We start from the raw sequence: 11,913 nt of genomic DNA on the forward strand, positions 1-11,913 counted from the left end.
ACAAAGCCAGTTTACATGTTTAATTGATTTTTTAATGTTTTTCCTTCTGATCTCCATGTATTTACTTTTAAATGGTTATAGAGTCAACCTTTTATGACTTATTTTTCACTTGATTTTTTTCATATCTTTGTAACCACAGAATGAAGAAAAAACAAAGATCAACTGTACTATGGTAATTGTCATGTACAGCTTTACACATATCCCTATTAAAACTTTAATAGTGTTATAGAAATGCATCAATCCATTTAAAGTTTCTTTTTTATTTTTGAGAGAAAGAGAGAGAGGGTCTCATTCTGTCACCCAGGCTACAGTACAGTGGCATAATCATAGCTCGCCATAATCTTGAATTCCTGGGCTCAGGAAATCCTCCGAAATCAACCTCCCAAGTAGCTAGGACTACAGGTACACACCACCACACCCAGCCATTTCATTTCATTTAGAGACAGTCCTGCTATGTTACTCAGGCTCACCTCAAACTCCTGGCCTCAGCCCATCCTCTCTCTGAGGCCTCCCAAAGTGTTGGGATTACAGGCATGAGCTGCCACACCCAGCCTTACACTTGTTTTAACATGTTCACAAGTTATGCAACCATCACCCCAAGCCCTATGAAATTTAAATCATTTTATTTTTAACTTACTTTTCTAAATCTCATAATTTGACATTTAGATAGTTTATTCTTGCTTGCATGTATGCACTCAATCTCGTTAATCAAATACAATGGCACGAGTCAGGGTTAAAACCATTGTCAGGTGGCTACAGGTTAAAGTAACCCCATTCAGCAGCCCCCCTTTTAGCCAGAGTCAATTAAACTATAAAACCAATTCAACTATAATCTATAATGGCAACCAAAGCCAACCCCAGCAGCATGAAGCCCAAAATGAGAACAGGGTTCTTCCTGTCCCTTCAATAGTCATCCCACCCCACCCCACCCCACACAATCAATCAATCATCAATCAATCGATTCTGGCTGGCAAAACTTGTTCTGAATTCATCCATCCTGTTATTCTAGAGTTGTACATAATGAGTCCTACTATTTGCCTAATGACCAATATAAAATCTCCTGGCCTACAGTTTGAGCAATACGTTCACACTCACTCTCTACTTTTTTTTTTTTTTCCTAACGATCAAGTTCAGATTTGTTCACGTCCAGTCTCTGGCATGTCCCTTTAAGCAGAAAGTTGTTTTATTCACTCCTCTGATGCTTTCTGGCACATGAAGGGCCCTCAATACATATTTATTGAGTGAATGAATGCATGCCTTCAACAAAGATTCCTGACAGTGATTTCATGACTACTTTGACTAGTTTCTTTGGCATGAACTGCCAACTACTAACTTCTGTTTGTCCGTTAACCATTAGATTAAATTTCACTGCCTTCAGAAAGCCTGATCCCCCTATGGAGTTCCATATTCCTGATCTCTGCTCCCTTTCCCAGAACTCTTTGCTGTTAAAGACGGCAGGAGGGAAATTTTCATGCATATTTTCTGTGTTCACCTCTGTATCTGCAATTCCAAGCTTTCCAAGAGCAGTGGTCAGCAGAAGCCCAGTAGGGTCCTTATCAATATTTGTTGAATGAATGAATAAAGTAAATTGGGCAGGTAATTTGTCTTTGCCTAGAGGCAAGAACTCCCTTAATTTAACCTATTCACTTGTCTGGATCTTCACATTTTTTTATTTAACAACTTTATTGATGCATAAAAATTTACCTGTTAAGTTCTAATGTTGTTTTCTCTCTCTTTTTTTGTGTGTGAAGGTCATTTTCTAATGGTGAAAATGATCTTGGACGCCTGGCCTCTAGGGATCCTCCAGCCTCAACTTCCAAAGTAGCTGGGATCACAGGTGTGTGCCATCACACACAGAAAGAAACTTAAGTAGATTACAATGGAGTCTTGGGTAGAAAACGGCCTCTTGGAGCCCAATTTACCAGGGCTTCCCAGCTTTACTTTCCAATTGTAACCTTAAGCCAATTAACTTCTCTAAGTCTCGAATTCTGATCTGTAAAACAGCGCTAGTAAGAGTTCCCTCGTTGGCTCCTCTAAGGACTAAGGGAGATGACAAAGACCAGGCGCCACAGCAGGGGCAATAACTCGGCCAGTGAGGACTGTCTCCCCTCCCTTTGTTATCTGTCCACCTCGGACCTCCGAAGAGGCAGGTCTATTCTTTCACCACCAGCATTTTTTGTTCTGAGCATATTTTAAAAAAACACCCAGGCTTCTCCATCCCTTAGCTTCCTCAGGATTTCTGCAGGCCTCATTCTTTCTGCAGTTTAGCTTTCCTGGCATAATTCTTACAGATTTTAGTTCCTCTTTTTATTCATTCTTGAGTATATGCTTTTTCTCTCCATCTTTTGAATATTAGAGAACAGTGGATGCTTTACTTGTCATTCCCTTTCTTCTTCACTGAGAGTATTCTACCGTGAACTCAGAATGTTTTTGTTTTCAAAGCCTCCCATTCTTCAGAAATGTTATTCCTTTTACGGCCTCCCGTACGATATCATACCTATCTTTTCCTCTCTGTGTTTGGTTATCACCCCAGGTTTCTACCCCTTCCCCATGACCAACCATTTCTTCCCCGGGAAGTCACATTACATCAGCATTACTAAGGCATTATCTGTCAATACACCTGATTATGTTTCTCTTAGGCAGTCAATCAAACACGCGCCTTGGTCCTGGTTTGATTTAACATGGAGGATGAACTGCTTAAGGTTAAATGCAAACTGCTGCGACATTTGAGGGTCACACATTTATATTCATATTAAATATATACCTGTTGAAATTTGTGCTTTTTCTCAAGGCGTCAGAGACCCAAGCTTTCGGGTGATTGGCATGGCAGAAAGGTGGGTTTCCAGAAACTTCTCCAAAAATTAAAGATGCCAGCAAAAGGACCATTCCATGCACTCAAGGAACACCCACCAACAAAACCCATCTCCACAACCACCAGATTATCTCACCGGCGAGTGAGACTGCAAGGTTTGGGGACCAGGCCGTACCACTCTGCGCGGCGTACGGGGGGTTCGCACCCACTCGGCGGCGACCGGCCGTTTCCCCCTCGCTTGGTTTTGCCCCTGCTCCCCCTGCGCAGGCATCCACAGTGCGTCTGGCCGGCGCTTTATAGCGGCAGCCTGGGCGGCTCCGCTGGCTGTTTTTCGTCTTCTTTGGGTGGTGGCGTGGTTGTTCGCTTGCGAAGATGCAGCTTAAACCGATGGAGATTAACCCCGAGGTGAGCGCCAGGTGCACCGTGGCCCAGAGAGCGCAAGGCTGAGGGGCAGGCCTCGCCAGGTGGCCATATCGCTGGCTGGTCTTGTTTTATCGTTTCTTTTTTCTTTGCCTTTGCCTTTCAGATGCTGAACAAAGTGAGTGGCGTCTAGTGCTGCCTCTATCCCCCGGGAGCGCCAAGGCGGAGGCGCCAGTGGCTCTGGCTATGGGCTGTGACCGAGCTGCGCGCTGCGCGCTCCAGGGGCGGCGGGGCGGGGGCTGGGCACTCTCTTTCTACCCTTGCATTTGGGGGGTAATTCTAAGAAACCCGATCGGGGGGCAATGGAGGAGGCTGCGCCCCGCTGCGAGCGAGCGCCGGGCGGAGCTCCCGAGGGCGTGGCGCGGGCAGCGGAGACGCGTCTCCACGGGCTTCGCGGGAGCCACGTGTGGGCCGCGCTTTGTGCTGTGTCATTGCGCCCGCTGGGGTGGGGGCGGCAGGGCGGGGCCGGGGCTCCTCCCAGGCTCGCGTGGGTGCGCGGAGGGGGCCTGCGTGCGGGCCCCGCCCTCCGCGGGCCCTCGTGACCACTCTGTCCTTGTCCGCCTGGCCGCTCGTCTCCCCTCCGCAGGTGCTGGCCCGGCTGGGGGTCGCCGGGCAGTGGCGCTTCGCGGACGTGCTGGGGCTGGAGGAGGAGTCTCTGGGCTCAGTGCCAGCGCCCGCCTGCGCGCTGCTGCTGCTGTTTCCGCTCACGGCCCAGGTAGGTCGGGGGCCCGGGATGCGCGGGTCCCGGCGGTGCACGCTGCTCCCAAACCGGCGTGGAGGGCTCCGGTCCCCGCCTGGCTTGGGCGCGCGGACCCAGCCTGACGCTCCCTCCGGGGAGGAGACCAAGGACGAACCTCCCAGGGAGGGCGGAGCCTGCCCTTTTGAGGTGCCTGCTCTTAGGGTACCTCTAATAGCGTTTATTGCCTCGTCGCCCATCCATCTAGAATTGCTTTAAATTTGGAAGAGAGGCCGCGTTTCAGTTACATCATTCCAGTCAGCTGGGGAAGTAATTCATCCTACTCATGCGTTCGCGCGAATTTAGGCTTTTTTGGAGCCTTCCACGCGGGGAATGGTTATTTGGTTCCCTTTAAGGGCTGTAACCTGGCAACTGTTGTTTGATTCTCAGATGCTCACCTAGCTAGAAAATGGAGGAGAGGAGGGCTTGCCTGAATCACGGGGAAACTGTCAGGTTCTCTAATTCTCCGCCTCCACTTCCTGGGTTTCTGATGCACTTAGGGGATTCTTCCCACCCCACCACTCCCTGAAACCTGCACATGGTTTTCAGCCTCTCCATTGTTTATCTTAAAGTTTAGCCATTTGTGTGTGCGTGGTTTCTGTGCAGAAACCTCTTTCCTCAGCTTTCCCATCCTGTTCTGACCTGGTAGCTAAAGGAAATAGGGGGTTAATTAGCACAGCCCTAAACACCTTCTCGTGATCCGGGTGGATAGTCTCCCACCTACAAGTGTGTATGGATATATGTGCCTCAAAGACCGAGCATCAGATATAAAAGCATAGGTGGGATATTTGTTTTCTTGTGATGTGTGGAATCCCAGAAATTAGCACAGCGATATCTATCTTCTGTTCCTGTCACTTGATCCCCGACTTGGGAATGGTTGAAATTGGCTTTAGCAAAACCTGGAACATTAGCATTTGAAGCATGCAAACAAAGAATGAGGCCACCTGAAACACCATCTTAAGGCCAGATGTTCTAGAAGCATCTTCAGCCTAAAACCAAATTGTAGGGGAAGTTCCAGGCCTGCCTTCTAGTAAATCAGCTAAGTATTGTGGGGATTAAAAACACGAGAGCTATTCAGATAATCTCACTGACATGTTTTTGTTGCTAAAGCCTTTACTTGGGCAGAAAGGGAGCTGGCAAATCCTTGCTGGTGAGATTAACTTCCTTGATGACCACATCGAGCCATCTCCTGCTTCTGCTGAAGCATCTCGCAGAGCTGTTCTATTAGAGCCACCATGATGACGTGGGGGTTTTGAGCAGCATTCAGAGCCAAGGCCTCTGGGAGGCAGTGGTGCAGCCGGGTTTCCCTTTTGCTGGGCCAAGTGGATCTTGTTAGGGAACATCTAGTTTGAATGGCTGTGTGTGAACAAGCTCAACACTTGGTTCCTTAGCTGCAGTTCAACCTATCAGATTTATTGAGCACTTACCTGCTACCCAGATGCCTGCTGGGCACAGCACGGAAGCAAATTTAAGGAGAATTGAGGTTCCATGGATTGACTTCCAAACAAGCTAATGGTAATGTAGAAGATAATTTTGCATATTATTTTGACTAAGAAAAGGAAATATTCTAACATCTTGAATGGGCCACTTCTAAAATCTGATTTTAAATGATGGTGCAATATCTATAGAAATATCTTTGTGCAAGAGCTCAAACAGCCCTAAAGGATGGGGCTGTCCCATTTAAAAATTATATCTAATTAGCCTAGAAAGTGAAAACACTTAACATATACTTGACCGGCAATTATATGCAGAAACCATTCATGTTACCAGGTAACTCCTGACCAGTCAGCAACGTGTTAATACTCAGTAATAATTTAAGGATCTGGTAGACAGGATGTGAGAATGTGCTACTAGTTGGAGTTTAAGTTGATCTTGTGGGACAGAAGAACTTTCCGTTCGTGCCACACAGCAAGCTTGAACTTCACATCTATGTACAGAGTAATGCAAAGCTAATAGAATCAGAAATGCTTTTGATGTCTTATGTGAGTTTTGCTGGCTGTGAGAAGTAGGTGTTTCCATGGCATTACTTAACTGAGAAGTCAACTCTTAAGGTCGTTAAACTTGTTAGTGAAAGATCCAGACAGGATCATTAAACAGAGGTCTTCCTCATTTTCCAGTTTCCATTCTCTTCCCTAAATTGCTAATCTGACCTCAGCATCACCTCCTGGTCTTGTAAAGTCCCTCCTCTTAAAAGGGGGGTGGGAATAGGTAATTTCTTTGGCTTGGTCCTTTTAATAGTTAGGCTTTTTTTGGTTTGTTTTCAAGAAGTGTATTTCAACAGAAGAGAAACACAACTTTAAGGAATGGTGAAATATAAACTCACTGGTGTTCTTGTGGGGCATTAAATTGGCTGAAGCTCGATTAGGATGTGAAACACAGTTGTTGGTCTTGAAGAAAATACTGAACTGGTCTCTTGCTTGCTGGCTTCTTGACAGAAGGTTGCAGTGGTGTCTAGACGGAGCCTTGGGCACCATCCAAGGCAGTTACTGCACTGCAGCATCTGGGTGGAGTCTCGAGACCTCTCGGAGCCTGGCGTGGGTGTGGGAGGCAGACGGGCCCTCTGGGCACCGCATCTAGAACCACGGCTCCTGGTCACACATCCCACGTGTGTTTCCCTGTAGGTGCTAGAACTCACTGTACTTGCCGACTGTTCTCTACATTTTCATTTTGAGATATAAAAATGTTTTAAACATTGACAGCATGAGAACTTCAGGAAAAAACAAATCGAGGAACTGAAGGGGCAAGAAGTTAGCCCTAAAGTGTACTTCATGAAGCAGACCATCGGGAACTCATGTGGCACCATCGGACTTATCCACGCTGTGGCCAACAACCGAGACAAACTGGAATTCGGTACGTGTGGGTTTGAGACCAGTCGTCCTTGATTTGAACTGGAAAATGTGGAGTTTAGAAAGCAGAGTCGCTGTGACACTTCATTCCAGGGTCTATTCAGCAAATCGATTGCCTTAGGATTTTTTAAACCTTTCTTCATCGTGGCTGCTACTTACCCAGATAGAATCCTTGAGTGCATTCTTACTCTGTAAGGGGAGGAAACTCATTTAAGAGGCTCGGTTGGTTTTGCTGCTTACATATGGAGTGAACATCTGAGTGATGGGCTGTTGCATGTGCACACAGCTTCAGGGGCTCTGAACACTGGAGGGCCAATTAGTGTAGTGATTCTCACATGCTGCCGTTCAGTTCTCAACAGTGCTGGAGAATTCAAGGTGATCTTAAGCCAGAAGATAATAGGCAGTCAGACATCTAGTTGTCTTCATTGGTTCACAAGCAACAGGAGAGCCAAACCGGTGTAGAGCATCAGGACAGTGTGAAAGTTCCTGCAGGGAGACATAGCAACAGGTGGAAACCTCAAACTATGCAGCTGTGAACCAAGTCAAGTCCAGGGCTTAGCTCCCCTCCAGCGAATGCTGTGGAGGATACAGGGGTAATGGGTCCCAGCCCTGAAGCTTGTCAGAAGTACAGTTAACAGCACTGGAATATGTTAAAATAACATGGCTGTTGTGTGTGATTTAGACTAAACTTTGTTAAAAGGCCAGAGAGTAAATCTTTTAGGCTTCAGGGCCAAGTGGTCTATCCCTGTAGCACAAAAGCAGCTACAGATGTGGTTAGATATAAACTAGTGGATGTGGCTGTATTCCAGTAAAACTTTATAAAAATAGGCAGCAGTAGTTTGCAGACTCCTGATTTAGACAAGGGCAGGGAGTGGGTAGGAATTGAATAATTTTAATAGTTTATACTGTAACCTTTAGCAGATCAAAAACTTTTTTTTAAACAAGGAAAGTATGAGTAAGACTTTGCTATGAATATACATTAAAAAAACTTATTTTTACTTTTTATTTCCTAACCACTAGTAACCAGGGATCTTACTTCTCTGTTCATAAACATGCTGATCATTTAGGGATTTCTTTTTCCAATTATTGACTTGATTGAGCCATATTAAAACTTTGCAGCTTGGTTCTTTGTTCTGCATAAATCTCACTTAATTCTGTGTTCTGAGGTCAGAGATGCTGTAACTTTTATAGCATGGTAATGACAGTGTCAAATATTTACCTCCTTGTAAAGATTAGAGGGTTTCTATCACTTCCAAATTTCAAAATGGTCTCGGTTTAACAAAGTTAAGTTCATATTGAAGTCTGGAAATCCCAAGTTGCTCTTGAGGTACTGTGCAATTAGTATCTCTTAGGTTTATCCACTCGGAGCAGTAATGAAATATTGATGCCACCAGTCAGCCAGCCTGTTGTGTCTGTGTTGTACTATTTGGTTCTTCAGATTTCTATCTGGATAACTGAAAACTAAAATTGAATTTTCTGGGGGTGGGCGTAGTGGCTCATATCTGTAATCCTAGCACTTTAAGAGGCCAAGGCAGGTGGATTCCCAGAGCTCAGGAGTTTGAGACCAGCCTGGGCCAGAGCAAGACCTCATCTCTTAAAAACAGCCGGACGTTGTGGCAGTTGCCAGTAGTCCCAGTTCCTTGGGAGGCTGAGGCAAGAAAATTGCTTAAACCCAAGAGTTTGAGGTTGCTGTGAGCTGTGACACCGTGGCACTCTATTGAGGGCAACACAGTGAGACCATCTCAAAAAAAATTGAATTTTCTACCATAAAATAAAAAATCTCGGTTTGGGAGCTGTTATTAGATTAGAATGGGATTGTCACATCGTGTACATGGATATTACACGATCCATTATCCACGTGGTGGATGTTAACTGTACATTGTTAAGTGCTACAGATACAGCATTAGAAAAGTTATCTTGTCTTTATGGCCTAATCTTGCAAATGTTTGTTACAAACAAATAGGTAAGTGCTATGTGCTAAAGAAAAGTGGTAAGAGATTTGAGAAATGCGTTTGAGGTGGAAGGGGAGAGGGATCAGTGGCGGCAGGAAGCAGAGGCAAAGAGGAGCTGGCACGCTGGCGAAATAGGCCACTTTGGCTTGAATGCCGTGAGCGGGGAGTTGCTGGGAATAGACGCTGGAGAAGGGACAGCTTGTCCACATCCTTGGAGGCCCTATTAAAGATGAGGTTGGTCTCGTCACCAGCCATGCAAAAGTATAAGTCAGCAGTAAATGTGCACGTATTTGTATTATTTTATCTGTATTAGTACATGTGTTTTTTTTGTTTGTTTATTTTTTAAGAGGATGGATCAGTCCTGAAGCAGTTTCTTTCTGAAACAGAGAAGATGTCTCCTGAGGACAGAGCCAAGTGCTTTGAAAAGAATGAGGTAGGAAGCGACCATTCAGAGCATTGCTTTTAAATAACCCTGGAGATGTTCATGCTGATGATTCTCTCTTTCCTGCAGGCCATCCAGGCAGCCCATGACGCAGTGGCACAGGAAGGCCAATGTCGGGTAAATGCAAACACAAATCAGAGCCAGGCTGCCCCCGTGCTGTCTGCGTTTCCACTGACACATGGGCAGGGACCCTTACTGGAATCAGCAAAGGTCACCCACCTGCAGATGGTTAACGCCAGAGGAGTTTATCCAAATAACTATGACTAGACCTGTTCGCAAAAGTGGCTCTTCAGAAATCTAACTGGGAGTCGAAATAGTCTTGAGTCAATTTAAATGGACAGTTGTTTGTTTAGATCCAAATGAGTATTGTAGAGTGATACCTCTCCTAGTAATGGAACATTTCAAGTACTCTTCTCACAGACTGTGAGGGAGAATAAGATAGACCTACAAACGTAATCTGTAGGAGGCTTAAGTGCCCCATGAATCTGAATGGAACCTCCAAGTCAACTGGTAAACTTAATCAGATGACAATGCCTTCATACATACAGTTGGCTTTGCCACCTCCTAATCTTGACTATGGGTGAGACACTTACCTTCCCAGAGCCTTAATCTCCTCAGTAAAAAGTATGTAATAGTAGCATCCCCATAGAGTTGTTCTAACAGTTACTGTCTGTCTATCTAAATGGGTAAGAATAGGGCTAGTGTATTTGGAAATGCACAAATATCAGCTGTAATGATTTTTAAAAATAATAGCAAGTTGGGTTCATGCATATTTTGCTAGAATTGCAAGCTTATTTTGAACAAGTTCAACTATTTTCATTTTTAATAAAATTTCTCCACTCTCTTCAGGTAGATGACAAAGTGAATTTTCATTTTATTCTGTTTAACAATGTGGACGGCCATCTCTATGAACTTGGTAGGTTTCATCCCGCTTTTATGATCCAGTATAGTTTCATGCGTTCTTCTGGCTTAATTTCTCTTGAAGTATTGTGTGATTTTATGGCACTCGGCTTTTAAAACGTTTGATTTTTGAAAAAGATTTAGGAGATGGAAGTGTTAGATAGATACATCACATAATGGTAAAGTCTGGGCTTTAGTGTAGCCATCACTGAAATGGTGTATATATTGTGCCCAGTAAGTAATTTCTCATCCCTCGGCCCCTTACTCCCATCCCTATGTTATTTATAAAGCCACAATAACAGTGGTCTCATGGGGAGACCACCAGAGCAATTTCCTCAGTCACCTGACATGCTGACAGAGTGGCTCTGGTCACAAACCTATACAAAGAGAATAGATCAGTTCCAGGTGTAGGTGTTCAGACTGTGTCTTTCCATCTGCTCCTACAGCATCCCCAGTACCAGCCTTTTCAGATAAAGGATACTTCTGGAAAAGGCTTGGTGCCTGAAGATGACCTTATTTGTGTAAAAAGGATCTGGACCTCTGTTAACTGGTTTATGGCATCAAGAAAGATTATCTGTCTTCTAAGGTCCATCCCTTTGGATTAATGGAGAAAGCCGTGCAGTGGTGTTGCCAAGTTGAGACACACCCGTGGGCTTACAAGGACAGAGGAGAGCAGGGGGCAGTCTGCAGTCATTGGAGGGCAGATAAAGTCTCAAGTCTGTCCTCTTCTTGCCTCTACCTTTTCTACACCCCAGATCCTGTGTGTCTGACTTTTGCTCTGTGGTCCTTCCCAAGAGATGAGGCACAAGCCCCTTTATTACTGTGGCAGAACTGAGCTTGTGCGTGACCTTGTTGATTGTAGATTAGAATCTCCTGGGGTGGCTGTCTAGGCGCACTTGAGCTTCATTAGCAGCCTCTTGCTTCAAACCCAGGCTTCCTCTTATGGGATTGGCAGTGGTATTCGGAAGGATCTAAAACTTCCTGTGGGCGTGGGCAGGAAGAGAAAGCATGCGGAGAAAATTGACGTGCCTGGCTTCTCTGTTTCAGATGGACGGATGCCTTTTCCAGTGAACCATGGCGCCAGTTCAGAGGACTGCCTGCTGCAGGTAATCTTTGGAATGCATCTCTTTCTACCAGGACCCTCACTGCTTTGGCTAAACTATCTCTTCTAAATGGCTAACACACTGTCCGTACAGCCAGCATCAGTTGTCTGGGTTAATAGCAGTCTTTAGAGCTTAAAGATCTTCTTAGTAATTCTATCTGCCTTATTTTATAGCAAGTGGTTTGAAACAGGATCCTTCAAAACCCTCGACTAATCTGTTTCGTGTGCTGTCTTTAGTCCACAGTGAGAATTAGCCTGAAAGCCGTTGCTTTGCTTCCTTGTGGATTAAGGTGCCCATTGTACTCCTGTCAGATTACATCATAGCCAAGGTTCCCAGAACAGCAACCCGAGCCTTTCCTAATCTCTCCAGCGTTGCTGGATGTGGGTCAGTCTGGCAGATAGTGTACTGCGGATTCTTTTTAGGCAGCTAACTTCAGGAATTTTTTCTTCCCACATGGTCCACTATTACAGAATGAAAGAAACAGGTTCAGAACATACCTGGAAAGAACAGTAAGATCCAGGATCACCGTGTAACCATCCAGGACAAAAACCTCTTGATTCTGGATAAGAATTGATAACCTGCTCTAGACTCCTTCCCCCTACAAATGAGTCTCCAGAGTCAATTTATCATTTATTAGGACAAAATACAAAATTCTGTTAAGGTTTAGCTACTTTATTTGTTGTAGTAATAGCTAATTCTTTG

At 45.0% G+C, this 11,913-nt stretch overlaps 1 protein-coding gene across 1 annotated transcript in view; it reads left to right on the forward strand.

Moving 5' to 3' along the window:
• Positions 1-3,087: 3,087 nt before the first annotated feature.
• UCHL1 (ubiquitin C-terminal hydrolase L1) overlaps positions 3,088-11,913 on the forward strand; it is a 13,400-nt gene continuing 4,574 nt past the window's right edge. The window contains exons 1-8 of the mRNA XM_003800694.1: positions 3,088-3,217; positions 3,339-3,350; positions 3,819-3,947; positions 6,668-6,818; positions 9,114-9,199; positions 9,278-9,325; positions 10,058-10,124; positions 11,156-11,214. Of these exons, the coding sequence (XP_003800742.1) occupies positions 3,185-3,217; positions 3,339-3,350; positions 3,819-3,947; positions 6,668-6,818; positions 9,114-9,199; positions 9,278-9,325; positions 10,058-10,124; positions 11,156-11,214 (585 nt within the window). The 5' untranslated portion in view covers positions 3,088-3,184. The remainder of the gene's footprint in view (positions 3,218-3,338; positions 3,351-3,818; positions 3,948-6,667; positions 6,819-9,113; positions 9,200-9,277; positions 9,326-10,057; positions 10,125-11,155; positions 11,215-11,913) is intronic.

Source organism: Otolemur garnettii, unplaced genomic scaffold (genome assembly GCF_000181295.1).
Source record: "Otolemur garnettii isolate 467f Iridium unplaced genomic scaffold, OtoGar3 scaffold00181, whole genome shotgun sequence".
Taxonomy (NCBI): Eukaryota; Metazoa; Chordata; class Mammalia; order Primates; family Galagidae; genus Otolemur; species Otolemur garnettii.